Consider the following 15,461-nt stretch of genomic DNA (forward strand, 5'->3'; position numbering starts at 1 on the left):
TAAACATGAGAGAGTGCAGAAAAGATTTACAAGGATGTTGCTGGGACTGGACGGTTTGAGGTGTCGGAAGAGTCTGGATAGGCTGGGGCTTTCTTCCCTGGAGTGTCAGAGGCTGAGGGGTGACCTCATAGAATTTATAAAATCACGAGGGGCACAGAAAAGGGTGAATAGCTGTGATTTTTTTCCGAGGGTAGGGGAGTCCAAAACTAGAGGGCACAGGTTTAAGCTTAAGTAAGATGAGGATGCACTCTATTTAAGTACTTCCTTTTTATTCTTTTCTATCTCTAAATGGCACTGGATGACAGAACACTTTTCACTGTATCTCCCAAGATGTATGCAATAATAAATCATTCAATTCATTCATTCAAAGTGAGAGCAGTAAGACTTAAAAAGGACCTGAAGGCTAACTTTTTCGCATAGATCATCTCCTGGTTTGTATATAGGAACAGAGCTGTGGGTTTGGTGTCCCTAGCTCTGGGCTAGAAGGTCCTGGTTCAAGTCCCAGTGGCCCAAGAGAGTGTGTCACAACATTTCCAGACAGGTTGTTTGAAATGTGGTCTCCTCTACATTGGGGAGACTGGGCGCCTCCTAGCAGAGCGCTTTAGGGAACATCTCCGAGACACCCGCACCAATCAACCAAACCGCCCCGTGGCCCAACATTTCAACTCCCCCTCCCACTCTGCCGAGGACATGGAGGTCCTGGGCCTCCTTCACCGCCGCTCCCTCACCACCAGACGCCTGGAGGAAGAACGCCTCATCTTCCGCCTCGGAACACTTCAACCCCAGGGCATCAATGTGGACTTCAACAGCTTCCTCATTTCCCCTTCCCCCACCTCATCCTAGTTTCAAACTTCCAGCTCAGTTACTGTCTCCTTGACTTGTCCGACCTGCCTATCTTCTTTTCCACCTATCCACTCCACCCTCTCCTCCTTGACCTATCACCTTCATCTCCTCCCCCACTCACCCATTGTACTCTATGCTACTCTCTCCCCACCCCCACCCTCCTCTAGCTTATCTCTCCATGCTTCAGGCTGATTGCCTTTAATCCTGATGAAGGGCTTTTGCCCGAAACGTCGATTTCGCTGCTCGTTGGATGCTGCCTGAACTGCTGTGCTCTTCCAGCACCACTAATCCAGTATTAGGTTGTTTGAAATGTACACTGTAGAAAAAGTCGGCTCCAGTGCTTGACTCTATAGTTCAAATTGGCTACTTCAGTTTTTACCCAGCTCACAGCATTCCGAACTGGAAAAAGACAATGCTGTCGAGGGGAATACTGAGAATCAGGCTACTAGATGAGATGGAATTGAGGTTCACAAGGAGGAGGTGTTAGCAATTCTAGAAAGTGTGAAAATAGATAAATCCCCTGGGGTGAATGGGATTTTTCCTAGGATTCTCTGGGAAGCCAGGGAGGAGATTGCAGAGCCATTGGCTTTGATCTTTATGTCATCATTGTCTACAGGAATAGTGCCAGAAGACTGGAGGATAGCAAATGCTGTTGACTTGTTCAAGATGGGGAGTAGAGACAACCCTGGTAATTATAGACCAATGAGCCTTACTTTGGTTGTGGGTAAAGTGTTGGACAAGGTTATAAGTGATAGGATTTATAATCATCCAGAAAGGAATAAATTGAGTAGGGATAGTCAACACGGATTTGTGAAGGGTAGGTCATGCCTCACAAACCTTATTGAGTTCTTTGAGAAGGTGACCAAACAGGTGGATGAGGGTAAAGCGGTTGATGTGGTGTATATAGATTTCAGTAAGGGGTTTGATAAGGTTCACCATGGTAAGGTATGTTGTGGTTCTGTTCGCCGAGCTGGGAATTTGTCTTGCAAACGTTTCGTCTCCTGTCTAGGTGACATCCTCAGTGCTTGGGAGCCTCCTGTGAAGCCTGCTTCACAGGAGGCTCCCAAGCACTGAGGATGTCACCTAGACAGGGGGCGAAATGTTTGCAAGACAAATTCCCAGCTCGGTGAACAGAACCACAACAACGAGCACCCGAGCTACAAATCTTCTCCCAAACTTTGAATGGTAAGGTATTGCAGAACACATGGAGTTAAGGGATTGAGGGTGATATGGTGGTTTGGATCAGAAATTGGCTAGCTGAAAGACGACAGAGGGTGGTGGTTGATGAGAAATGTTCATCCTGGAGTTCAGTTACTAGTGGTGTGGCGCACGGATCTGTTTTGGGGCCACTGCTGTTTATCATTTTTATAAATTACCTGGATGATTGCGAAGAAGGATGGGTTAGTAAATTTGTGGATGACGCTAAGGTTGGTAGAGTTGTGGACAGTGCTGAAGGACATTGCAGGTTACAGGGGGACATAGATAAACTGCAGAACTGAGCTGAGAGGTGGCAAATGGAGATTAATGTGGAAAAGTGTGAGGTGATTCACTTTGGAAGGAGTAACAGGAATAAAGAGTACTGGGCTAATGGTAAGGTTCTTAGTAGTGTAGATGAGCGGAGAGATCTCAGTGTCTATGTACATAGATCCCTGAAAGTTGCCACCCAGGTTGATAGGTTGTTAAGAAGGCGCTTTTATTAGTGTTCGCTTTTATTGGTAGAGGGATTGAGTTTCAGAGCCATGAGGTCTTGTTGCAGCTGTACAAAATTCTGGTGTGGCCGTACTTGGAGTATTGCGTACAGTTCTGGTCACCGTATTACAGGAAGGATGTGGAAGGTTTAGAAAGGGTTCAGAGAAGATTTACTGAGAATTTGCCTGGTATGGAGGGAAAGTCTTATGAAGAAAGGCTGAGGGACTTGAGGCTGTTTTCATTAGAGAGAAGAAGGTTGAGAGGTAACTTAATAGAGACATACAAGATAATCAGAGGATTAGATAGGGTGGACAGTGAGATCCTTTTTCCTCAGACAGTGATGGCTAGCATAAGGAGACACAGTTTTAAATTGAGGGGTGATAGATATAGGACAGAGGTCGAGGTAGTTTCTTTACTCAGAGTAGTAACGGTGTGGAACACCCTGCATGCAACAGTAGTACACTCACCAGCTTTAAGAGCATTTGAATGGTCAGTGGATAAACATAAAGATGAAAATGGAATAGTTTAGGTTGGATGTGCTCCACATTGGTTCCACAGGTCGGCACAACATCGAGGGCTGAAGAGCCGTAAAGTTCGATGTTCTATGTTATTTCCATCACCAAAATACCCACCTTGTTGGCCATGGTGTCAGCTTCCTCCTTGTTATCCTCAGCTTTCTTGTAGGCTTTACCAACCTCAGCAATGAAGTCACTTACTGTCCCACAGAGAAACCTGCAGAACCAGCAGAAGGGAATCATGAAAAGGGGAAGAGGATATTAATACCAGGGAGGGGTGTAGAGTGACGTAGATGCAATCTTGGCCTGCCAGCATGAAGCTGCTCTGTCAGAGAGGTATCTTTAGGACTGAAATGTACCCCTTCTGCACCCAGATCTCCAGTTCCAACAGAATGAGTGACCAGGATTAACTTCATCTCTACTCTGTCACTATGAGTAATTGGAGCTTGCAGTAATGCTCTGACTTTGTTACTAATGTATAGCCAATGTCTGGAGCTTCCAATGAGGTTCTGTATTCCAGAATCTGTCCTGATTTTAACCATGCTATGTCATTGGAGCCCTTATATTTTACAGAATGACATTTTGTAAAGGCTGGTAGAATAGATGGCCTCAGTGCCATGGATGGGCCCTGAATCATTGGCACGGTACCATCCTCTGACATGTAGACAGGACCTACGTGGTCTGACCTCTTTCAAACTAACTCCAACCCATGGCTTTACTTTCAAAGACAATTCACACATCACTGCTGGTGACTGTACCTGCATCAATGTACCGTCTGTTGCCCAGGGCTCCTTGCATTGAAAGGGCAGGCAGATTCTGTGATCTCTGCCTCTACTGCAAAGGCTCTCTCCACAATAAGCTGGTGCACTCACATGGGCCACGGCTGGGGGCGAGACCTTTTCCACTTGCCCCTGAAGGCTGACACTCATCTCACGCATGAACCCACAGGGACCACACAGAGGTGTCAAGGCACATGACTCTGAAAGGTCTTGGTAGAGACATTGAGGCTTCAGAGTTGATCATGTCCTCCCAACCCCTCCTCTGTGATCAATGCCAACTCTAGGCTCCCATTGCAACTGGGAGTCCCTGAGGGGAATCTTGTGGTATTTGTGCTCCTGTACCATACAGCTGCCCTCTGAAATGGTGAATCTATCTGAGGGCCGTTAGAGGTGAGCATTAAATGTTGGTATTGCCCACAATCTCTGGGAGGAATCTCAGGCCATTGCATTGCATACGTTTCTATCCTGACACCCTTCATGGTGACCCATGTGGATAGGGCATGGGATGCATGGTGTATCAAAGCACAGGGTTGAGGTGAATGATATCCACCATCAAGCCCTGGCAAGGCCAAACTCTCCAGGATCAGAGCAACCTGTGGGAGCGGTTCTTGTCTGCGCCGGCTTGCTGAACAGACCCTCTTTAAGCAGTTTTAAAACCAGGAAACCTACACAGTGTTGAAGCTTGAACAAGGAGAAGCAAGTTTACCTGGCAGAGGAAATCACATCAGAGTGTTGATCGGAATCGAGGACTTTTGTTAAATGATAAACAACTGAATCGGCGTATTGAGAGATTGGATCCTGGGAAAAGACAACAGCAACAGAACGGATTATCAGACCAACAACCATGACCCCTCACCATATTCATATTGTCCAACAGGGACTGTCGGAGAATTTGACTGTGCAATAGGTATTGTAGGAGACAGTGACTGTACAACAGAGAATATAGGAAGTAATGGTTGCACAACAGGGACCATACAACACTCTGACTGTACAATAACGTCTATAGGAGAGATATAACAGGAATGAAAGAATCATAGAATCCCTACAGTGTGGAAGCAGGCCATTCGTCCCATTGAATCCACACCAACCATCCCAATAGCATCTCATACAGACCCACACCCCAGACCAACCCCCCTATTGTATCCCTGTAGCCCTGCATTTCCCAAAGCGAATCCCTGAACACAAGGGACAATATAGCTCAGCACTGTCCCCATGACCTGTCCTACCTGCCAATCTCCCTTTCCACCTATCTGCTCCACCCTCTCCTCTGACCTATCACCTCCATCCCCACCCCCATTCACCTATTGTACTCTTTGCTACCTTCTCCCCAGCCCCACCCCCACTTCCCCCCACCCCCACCCCCCATATTTATCTCTCCACCCTGGAGGCTTCCTGCCTCTATTCCTGATGAAGGGCTTTTGCCCGAAAAGTCAATTTTCCTGCGCCTTGGATGCTGCCTGACCTGCTGTGCTTTTCCAGCACCACTCTGATGTGAACAATATAGCATGGCCAATCCACCTAACCCACACACCTTTGCGTATGAGGCACTTATTTCACAACAGATATTGTAGGAAACACTTTCTGCACAATAGAGAGATGTTTGAGATACTAACTGTACAATGGTATTGACTGTACAACAGAGACTGTAGGGACAAGCTGTACAACAGGTTTTGTAGAGACATTAACAATAAGAAGTGAACAATAAGAACAATCCCTGGCTCTCTTCCTCTTATCTACCCAATGAGAATGCAATGATACTGTGCCTTGATGTCAAAACCTGATGTTGGAAATTCTGTGGAACCTAATTGGCTGTGTGTTGGGTGTTGTGGAGCTATAATTTTCTGAAATGCATAATACCGGACACACAAATGTAAAACTTGTGCCTTTTTTCTGTCCCCATACATTTCTCAGATAAATGTTGGACTCTGTTAACAATAGTTTATGACCCATGCGAATCTCATATCTGCACCTGGGAATTGTAAACTTCATCTCCTGTTATGATGGGAAGTGGTTTCGTGGCTGCTTCGTAAGTCATGATGCTCCACCTGTGGGATAGAAAGTAGAGAAGCCAGTCATCACAGTCAGACACTCCTCGGCTCACATTACTCAGAGCTGCGGGGGTGAAGGTGCTGTCCTCTGTCTCAAAACTATTTACCACATGAGTAGCCCCATTCCCCAATTAAACAAACACCCATCATTCAACTGGGAAGGCTCCTAGAGGCATGACAAGCGGAGCATCATTACACTTTCACAGAAGGTGAGACAGGGTCAATCAAGGGTATTCCAAAAAGTGAAACTCTCTGTAATAGGGGACAGTGATAGCGGTGTTCTCTCTGTAATGGGGGGCAGTGATAGCGGTGTTCTCTCGGTAATAGGGGGCAGTGATAGCGGTGTTCTCTCGGCAATAGGGGACAGTGATAGCGGTGTTCTCTCGGTAATAGGGGGCAGTGATAGCGGTGTTCTCTCGGTAATAGGGGACAGTGATAGCGGTGTTCTCTCTGTAATAGGGGACAGTGAGAGCGGTGTTCTCTCGGTAATAGGGGACAGTGATAGCGGTGTTCTCTCTGTAATAGGGGACAGTGAGAGCGGTGTTCTCTCGGTAATAGGGGACAGTGATAGCGGTGTTCTCTCGGTAATAGGGGACAGTGATAGCGGTGTTCTCTCGGTAATAGGGGGCAGTGATAGCGGTGTTCTCTCGGTAATAGGGGGCAGTGATAGCAGTGTTCTCTCTAAAATATGGAGCAGTAATGGTGGGATTGTCTCTGTAATATGTACTTTGATGGAGGGATTCTCAATGTAATAGAAACAGTCATGGGGGATTCTCTCTGTAAAAGGGGGCAGTGATAGGGGAATTCTCTCTATAGTAGAGGCAGTGATGGGGGGATTCTCTCTGTATTGGGGGCAGTGATGGGGGGACTCTCTCTGTAATAGGGACAGTGATGGGGGGATTCTCTCTGTAATAGGGACAGTGATGGGGGGGATTCTCTGTGTAATAGGGACAGTGATGTGGGGATTGTCTCTGTATTGGGGGCAGTGATGGGGGGACACTCTCTGTAATAGGGACAGTGATGGGGGGGATCTCTCTGTAACAGGGAGCAGTAATGGGGGGATTCTCTCTGTCAGAGGGGGCAGTGATGGGGGGGAGTCTCTCCTTAATAGTGACAGTGATGGGGGATTCTCTCTGTAACAGGGACAATGATGGGGGGATTCTCTCTGTAATGGGGACAGTGATGTGTGGATTCTCTTTCTAATAGGAGGCAGTGATGGGGGGGATTCTCTCTGTATTGGGGGCAATGATGGGGGAATTCTCTCTGTATTGGGGGGCAGTGATGAGCGGATTCTCTCTGTAAAGGTGAAGTGATGGGGGGATTCTCGGTGAAACAGGGACAGTGATGGGGGGGATTCTCTCTGTATTGGGGGACAGTGATGGGGCGAATCTCTTTGTAATAGGGAACAGTAATGGGGGGCTCTCTCTGTATTAGGGAACAGTAATGGGGGGAGTCACTCTGTAATGGGGGCAGTGATATGGGGATTCTCTCTGTAATAGGGGACATTGATGGGGGTAATCTCTGTAATAGGTGACAGTAATGGGGGGGGTTCTCTCTGTAATAGGGAACAGTAATGGGGGGGTTCTCTCTGTAATAGGGAACAGTGATGGGGGACTCTCTGTGTCATAAGGACAGTAATGGGTGAATTCCCTTTGTAATAGGGACAGTGATGGAGGGGATTCTCTTTGTAATAGGGACAGTGATAGGGGAATCTCTGTGTAATAAGGACAGTGATGGTGGGATTCTCTCTGTAATGGGGACAGTAATGGTGGATTCTCTCTGTAATAGGGAACAGTGCTGGGGGAGTCTTTCTGCAATAGGGGACAGTGATGGGGGATTCTCTCTGTAATGGGGACAGTGATGTGTGGATTCTCTTTCTAATAGGGGGCAGTGATGGGGGGATTCTCTGTGAAACAGGGATAGTGACGGGGGGGTTCTCTCTGTAAAGGGGCAGTGACGGGGGGATTCTCTCTGTATTGAGGGGCAGTGATGGGGGGATTCTCTCTGTATTGGGGGACAGTGATGGGGGAATCTCTGAGTAATAGGGGACAGTAATGGGGGGAGTCTCTCTGAATAGGGAACAGTAATGGGTGGGGTTCTCTCTGTAATAGGGGACACTGATGGGGGTAATCTCTAATAGGGGACAGTAATGGGGGGGGTTCTCTCTGTAATAGGGAACAGTAATGGGGGGGTTCTCTCTGTAATAGGGAACAGTAATGGGGGGGGGGGGAGTCTTTCTGTAATGGGGACAGTAATGGGGGGGGGGGGAAGAGTCTCTCTGCAATAGGGGACAGTAATGGGGGGATTCTCTCTGTAATAGGGGACACTGATGGGGGTAATCTCTAATAGGGGACAGTAATGGGGGAGGTTCTCTCTGTAATAGGGAACAGTAATGGGGGGGTTGTCTCTGTAATAGGGAACAGTGATGGGGGAGTCTCTCTGTAATAGGGGACAGTGATGGGGGAATCTCTGTGTAATAAGGACAATAATGGGGGAATTCTCTTTGTAATAGGGACAGTGATGGGGGGGGGATTTCTGTGTAATAGGGACAGTGATGGGGGGATTCTCTGTGTAATAGGGACAGTGATGGTGGGATTCTCTCTGTAATGGGGGCAGTGATAGGGGGGCAGTGATGGGGGGATTCTCTGTGTAATAGGGACAGTGATGGTGGGATTCTCTCTGTAATGGGGGCAGTGATAGGGGGGCAGTAATGGGGGGATTCTCTGTGTAATAGGGACAGTTATGGTGGGATTCTCTCTGTAATGGGGGCAGTGATAGGGGGGCAGTGATGGGGGGATTCTCTGTGTAATAGGGACAGTTATGGTGGGATTCTCTCTGTAATGGGGGCAGTGATAGGGGGGCAGTGATGGGGGGATTCTCTCTGTAATGGGGGCAGTGATAGGGGGGCAGTGATGGGGGGATTCTCTCTGTAATGGGGGCAGTGATAGGGGGGCAGTGATGGGGGGATTCTCTCTGTAATGGGGGCAGTGATAGGGGGGCAGTGATGGGGGGATTCTCTGTGTAATAGGGAGAACTGATGAGTGATATCTGTTTATTATAAAGGACTCTGATTGTGAAACCCTTCATTCAATGTATGTAATACACAGTGCATGGAAAGATACTATTTGGTTTACTTGGGCCTGATGGTAGATGACTGCAGTGTGTGGACCAGCAGAGGGAGTCCTACACCCAGCCCTGATCACACTGCAAGGTGAGCCCTTCAGAATATTGCCAGGATGTTCGCCCTTGCTCTCACCCTGTACCTTCTTTCTTTGAGGTGTTCTGGGGAAGCCTTGTCATGTAGAGTACACCCCAGGTGATGGTAGAAGAGGTAATGAATCTGAAGAAGGAATGGCTGACGTGTGGGTTTACAAAATGAGCAGAGTGTCTGAGGAAGGGTGGGACGAGGTGAACAGGAACTGACTGAGGACGCTCTGGGATTCTGCAGTGAGGGTGTAGAAAAGGGGAGTGGGAGTTCAAACAGAGTTCAGACATTGTGTATAACAGGGGTTTAAAAAGCAAGGAATTTTAACAGACTAAATAAAGGGAGTAACTGGAGGGTCCATGTTGAAGACAATTAGCAAAAGAACTGGAGGGATGATCCTAATGTGATTGGTTTGGGTCTGGCATGCAATGTCTTTAAAGACTGATGATAGCAGATTCAATTCGAACTTTCAAACAGAAATTGGATAACTAAAAAAGTGCGGATGCAGGAAATCGGAAACAAACACACAAATTGCTGGAGAAGCTCAGCAGGTCTGGCAGCACCTGCGGAGAGAGAAACTGAGTGAATGTTTTGAGTCTGATGCATTGTGCTTCAGGACTGTCAATCTTCAGTTCCAGAGAAGAATCACATTGAACTCGAAATGTTAGCTCTCTCCACAGATGCTGCCAGACTTGCTGAGTCTCTCCAGCAATTTAGGAGGTGGTTAAATACTTTTTACAAATGTTTTCGGGGTTATGGGCATAGAGCAATAGGAATGAGGGGGACCGATAGCTCACTCAGAGCTGGCACAAACACAAGAGGCCAAATAGCCTCTTTCTTGTATTGTGTGGCATCATTTCTAAAGGAAGGAGGCTGCCTGTTAGGGAGGATGGCCATGGGACAGGGATACACCAATACAAGCACACCTCCCCGTTACCTGTCCAACATCTTGGTGGTGGCACGCTCCAGTTTGGCCACAACCTGAGGAAGCTGTGCATCGTCGTCACATAGTCCACCCCAGCCGAGTACCCTCGCCAGGTCATTGCCTGTCCCCAGGGGCAGCACGCCCAGCTTACACTGGCAAAGAGAGAGAGTGAAACACTTCAGCAATCGAGACTAGCTCACAGTCAGATATCTGTCAGACAGCTCTGAGGAAGGGTCACTGGACCGGATATGTTAATTCTGCTTTCACTCCGCAGATGCTGCCAGACCAGATGAGTTTCTCCAACAATTTCTGGTCTTGTTTCTGTTCATCACTGTCTGCTCACTCTCAGCCTCCATCACAGTCTGCCTCCAAGTCCTGCCCTTGTCTGTCTCTCTCTGACACACCCTCACCTCTCTGTCTATCTGTCTGAGTCCCACCATCTCCTGTCTGTCTCAGTCCCATCATCTCCTGACTGTCTGTTTGTCTCTCAATCCCACCCTCTCCTGTCAGTTCGTCTCAGTCCCACTGTTTCTTGTCTGTCTGACTGTCTCTGTCCCACCCTCTTCTGTCTATCTTTCAATCCCACCCTCTCCTGTCTATCAATCTGTCCATCTCTCAGTCTCATATTCTCCTGTCTGACTGCTTGTCCAACTCTCAGTCTCACCCTTGTCTGTCAATCTCAGTCCCACCCTCCCCTGTCTATCTATCTCAGTCCCATTCTCCCCTGTCTGTCTATCTCAATCCCACTCTCCCCCGTCTGTCTATCTCAATCCCACTCTCCCCCGTCTGTCTATCTCAGTCCCACTCTCCCCTGTCTTCTGTCTCAGTCCCACTCTCCCCGTCTGTCAACTTCAGTCCCACTCTCTCGTGTCTATCTCAATCCCACTCTCCCCTGTCTGTCTATCTCAATCCCACTCTCCCCTGTCTGTCTATCTCAGTCCCACTCTCCCCTGTCTGTCTATCTCAGTCCCACTCTCCCCTGTCTGTCTATCTCAGTCCCACTCTCCCCTGTCTTCTGTCTCAGTCCCACTCTCCCCGTCTGTCAACTTCAATCCCACTCTCCCCTGTCTATCTCAGTCCCACTCTCCCCGGTCTGTCTATCTCAATCCCACTCTCCCCTGTCTGTCTATCTCAGTCCCACTCTCCCCTGTCTGTCTATCTCAGTCCCACTCTCCCCTGTCTGTCTATCTAAGTCCCACTCTCCCCTGTCTTCTGTCTCAGTCCCACTCTCCCCTGTCTTCTGTCTCAGTCCCACTCTCCCCGTCTGTCAACTTCAGTCCCACTCTCTCCTGTCTGTCTCAGTCCCACTCTCCCCTGTCAATCTCAGTCCCATCCTCCCCGTCTGTCTATCTCAGTCCCATCCTCCCCGTCTGTCTATCTCAGTCCCATCCTCCCCGTCTGTCTATCTCAGTCCCATCCTCCCCGTCTGTCTATCTCAGTCCCATCCTCCCCGTCTGTCTGTCTCAGTCCCATCCTCCCAGTCTGTCTGTCTCAGTCCCACCTTCTCCTGTCTGTCTCAGTCCCACCTTCTCCTGTCTGTCTCAGTCCCACCTTCTCCTGTCTGTCTCAGTCCCACCTTCTCCTGTCTGTCTCAGTCCCACCTTCTCCTGTCTGTCTCAGTCCCACCTTCTCCTGTCTGTCTCAGTCCCACCTTCTCCTGTCTGTCTCAGTCCCACCTTCTCCTGTCTGTCTCAGTCCCACCTTCTCCTGTCTGTCTCAGTCCCACCTTCTCCTGTCTGTCTCAGTCCCACCTTCTCCTGTCTGTCTCAGTCCCACCTTCTCCTGTCTGTCTCAGTCCCACCTTCTCCTGTCTGTCTCAGTCCCACCTTCTCCTGTCTGTCTCAGTCCCACCTTCTCCTGTCTGTCTCAGTCCCACCTTCTCCTGTCTGTCTCAGTCCCACTCTCCCCTGTCTATCTCAGTCCCAGTCTCCCCTGTCTGTCTATCTCAGTCCCAGTCTCCCCTGTCTGTCTATCTCAGTCCCAGTCTCCCCTGTCTGTCTGTCTCAGTCCCACCCTCCCCTGTCTGTCTCAGTCCCACTCTCCCCTGTCTGTCTCAGTCCCACTCTCCCCTGTCTGTCTCAGTCCCACTCTCCCCTGTCTGTCTCAGTCCCACTCTCCCCTGTCTGTCTCAGTCCCACTCTCCCCTGTCTGTCTCAGTCCCACTCTCCCCTGTCTGTCTCAGTCCCACTCTCCCCTGTCTGTCTCAGTCCCACTCTCCCCTGTCTGTCTCAGTCCCACTCTCCCCTGTCTGTCTCAGTCCCACTCTCCCCTGTCTGTCTCAGTCCCACCCTCCCCTGTCTGTCTCAGTCCCACTCTCCCCTGTCTGTCTCAGACCCACTCTCCCCTGTCTGTCTCAGACCCACTCTCCCCTGTCTGTCTCAGACCCACTCTCCCCTGTCTGTCTCAGACCCACTCTCCCCTGTCTGTCTCAGACCCACTCTCCCCTGTCTGTCTCAGACCCACTCTCCCCTGTCTGTCTCAGTCCCACTCTCTCCTGTCTGTCTCAGTCCCACTCTCCCCTGTCTGTCTCAGTCCCACTCTCCCCTGTCTGTCTCAGTCCCACTCTCCCCTGTCTGTCTCAGTCCCACTCTCCCCTGTCTGTCTCAGTCCCACCTTCTCCTGTCTGTCTCAGTCCCACTCTCCCCTGTCTGTCTCAGTCCCACTCTCCCCTGTCTGTCTCAGTCCCACTCTCCCCTGTCTGTCTCAGTCCCACTCTCCCCTGTCTGTCTCAGTCCCACTCTCCCCTGTCTGTCTCAGTCCCACTCTCCCCTGTCTGTCTCAGTCCCACCTTCTCCTGTCTGTCTCCGTCCCACTCTCCCCTGTCTGTCTCAGTCCCACTCTCCCCTGTCTGTCTCAGTCCCACTCTCCCCTGTCTGTCTGTCTCAGTCCCACTCTCCCCTGTCTGTCTCAGTCCCACTCTCCCCTGTCTGTCTGTCTCAGTCCCACTCTCCCCTGTCTGTCTCAGTCCCACCCTCTCCTGTCTGTCTCAGTTCCACCCTCCCGTGTCTGTCTCAGTCCCACCTTCTCCTGTCTGTCTCAGTCCCACTCTCCCGTGTCTGTCTCAGTCCCACTCTCCCCTGTCTGTCTGTTTCAGTCCCACCCTCTCCTGTCTGTCTCAGTTCCACCCTCTCCTGCCTTTCCCACTCCCACTCTCACCTGTCAATCTCAGTCCCACTCTCCCCTGTCTGTCTATCTCACTCCCACTCTCCCCTGTCTATCTCAGTACGACCCTTGCCTGTCGATCTGTCTGTCTATCTGTCTCACACGAACTCTCCCCTGTCTATATCAGTCCCACTCTCCCCTGTCTGTCTGTCTCAGTCCCACCCTCTCCTGTCTATGTCAGTCCCACCCTCCCCTATCTATCTCAGTCCCACTCTCCCCTGTCTATCTCAGTCCCACTCTCCCCTGCCTGTCTGTCTCAGTCCCACTCTCCCCTGTCTGTCTCAGTCCCACTCTCCCCTGTCTGTCTCAGTCCTACTCTCCCCTGTCTGTCTCAGTCCCACCTTCTCCTGTCTGTCTCAGTCCCACTCTCCCCTGTCTGTCTCAGTCCCACCCTCCCATGTCTGTCTCAGTCCCACCCTCCCCTGTCTGTCTCAGACCCACTCTCCCCTGTCTGTCTCAGACCCACTCTCCCCTGTCTGTCTCAGACCCACTCTCCCCTGTCTGTCTCAGACCCACTCTCCCCTGTCTGTCTCAGTCCCATTCTCACCTGTCAATCTGTCTGTCTGTCTCAGTCCCACCTTTATCCGTCTCTGCTCAGTATTACATCAACTAAACACGAATCATAAGAGTTAATTAAAAGTAAACCAACTCTCCGGATTAAGTATATAAAACACACCGAAGCCGGTATCACTCACTGACCTGTTTGTGTAAACCCATCTTATCGATTTCAGACAAGACCCAGCCCACGCTCCCATCTCCTCCGCAGGCCAGAATTCGGAATGTGGAGAACTTCTGGAACAGACGGAGGCTGCCAGGGAACAAACACAGTTACAGCTCCACTCCAGATCAGGCAAGGAAACGACAATAATCACACGCCCTGAGTGTTGTAGTAACCTCCCTCCTTCACCCATACGGTGGCTCTTGTACTGCGTTTGAAATGTGCACAGAATGCAGCAGGAATTGCTGATGAAACTCCAGCATTAAATAGGAATAGCTTCAAGTAAACCCCATGCCAATCTTCGCAAAGAGTTTGGAAAGATTTGCATTTGTCTTTGCATAACTGAAAACCAGGTTCAGTCATCCCATCAGCAAATTCACTCTGCTATCTTGGCCAAACAGCTCCATTGGAAGTAATGATAGAGTTGCCGCACCAGCACAGTATTAGACCTTGAAGACATGTGTCTACAGGTAGATAGTGCAGCATAATCTCAGTACGGGACTATTTCAGGAGCTGTACTGACGGAGTCCTGGACTGTTGGGGGGCAAGCGTAAAGGGGTGCTGCACACTCTGAGGATCTGTACTAAACAAGGGCTGCAATGTTGGACTATCTAAGGGGCTTATAATGAAGAAGAAACACTCAGTGAGGAGGGCTCCACACTGAGGAAGTAATGTGCAGTCAGAAGGTCAGTACAGAAGAAATGCTGCACTATCAGAGGGGCAGTATTTAGGGAATGCTGCAATGTCAGGCAGTTAGTACCGAGGGAGCGTGCAGTCAGAGTCAGTACAGAAAGAGTGCTGCACGGTCAGAGGGTCAGTGCTGAGGGAATGATGCACTGTCAGAGGGTCAGTGCTGAGGGAATGATGGACTGTCAGAGGGTCAGTGCTGAGGGAGTGATGCACTGTCAGAGGGTCAGTGCTGAGGGAGTGATGCACTGTCAGAGGGTCAGTGCTGAGGGAGTGATGCACTGTCAGAGGGTCAGTGCTGAGGGAATGATGGACTGTCAGAGGGTCAATACTGAGGGAATGATGGACTGTCAGAGGGTCAATACTGAGGGAAAGATGGACTGTCAGAGGGTCAATACTGAGGGAATGATGCACTGTCAGAGGGTCAGTGCTGAGGGAATGATGCACTGTCAGAGAGTCAGCGCTGAGGGAATGACGCACTGTCAGAGGGTCAGCGCTGAGGGAATGATGCACTCTCAGAGGGTCAGTGCTGAGGGAGTGGACACTGTCAGAGGGTCAGTGCTGAGGTAGTGCCGCACTGTCAGAGGGTCAGCGCTGAGGGAATGACGCACTGTCAGAGGGTCAGCGCTGAGGGAATGACGCACTGTCAGAGGGTCAGCGCTGAGGGAATGACGCACTGTCAGAGGGTCAGCGCTGAGGGAATGACGCACTGTCAGAGGGTCAGCACTGAGGGAATGATGCACTGTCAGAGGTGTCATCTTTCAATTGAGTTAAAAGATTCCAGTTAACAAAGGACAGATATCTCTCTTCCTGCCTTGGCTAAGATTCCTCCTTCAATATACAGCACCAAAGAAAAAGCTGAACTTTTCGTTTGCGTCACAGTTGCTGAT

At 49.9% G+C, this 15,461-nt stretch overlaps 1 protein-coding gene across 3 annotated transcripts in view; it reads right to left on the reverse strand.

Moving 5' to 3' along the window:
- The window catches only part of LOC140495751 (diacylglycerol kinase eta), a 214,596-nt gene that overhangs the window by 39,673 nt on the left and 159,462 nt on the right, over positions 1-15,461 (reverse strand). For all 3 annotated transcript variants that reach the window (XM_072594818.1, XM_072594819.1, XM_072594817.1), the window contains exons 10-14: positions 13,866-13,974; positions 10,017-10,156; positions 5,796-5,871; positions 4,533-4,624; positions 3,165-3,264 (exon numbers count right to left, since the gene is read on the reverse strand). In XM_072594818.1, coding sequence (XP_072450919.1) covers positions 3,165-3,264; positions 4,533-4,624; positions 5,796-5,871; positions 10,017-10,156; positions 13,866-13,974 — 517 coding nt within the window. The remainder of the gene's footprint in view (positions 1-3,164; positions 3,265-4,532; positions 4,625-5,795; positions 5,872-10,016; positions 10,157-13,865; positions 13,975-15,461) is intronic.

This window comes from Chiloscyllium punctatum, chromosome 25 (assembly GCF_047496795.1).
Source record: "Chiloscyllium punctatum isolate Juve2018m chromosome 25, sChiPun1.3, whole genome shotgun sequence".
Lineage (NCBI taxonomy): Eukaryota > Metazoa > Chordata > Chondrichthyes > Orectolobiformes > Hemiscylliidae > Chiloscyllium > Chiloscyllium punctatum.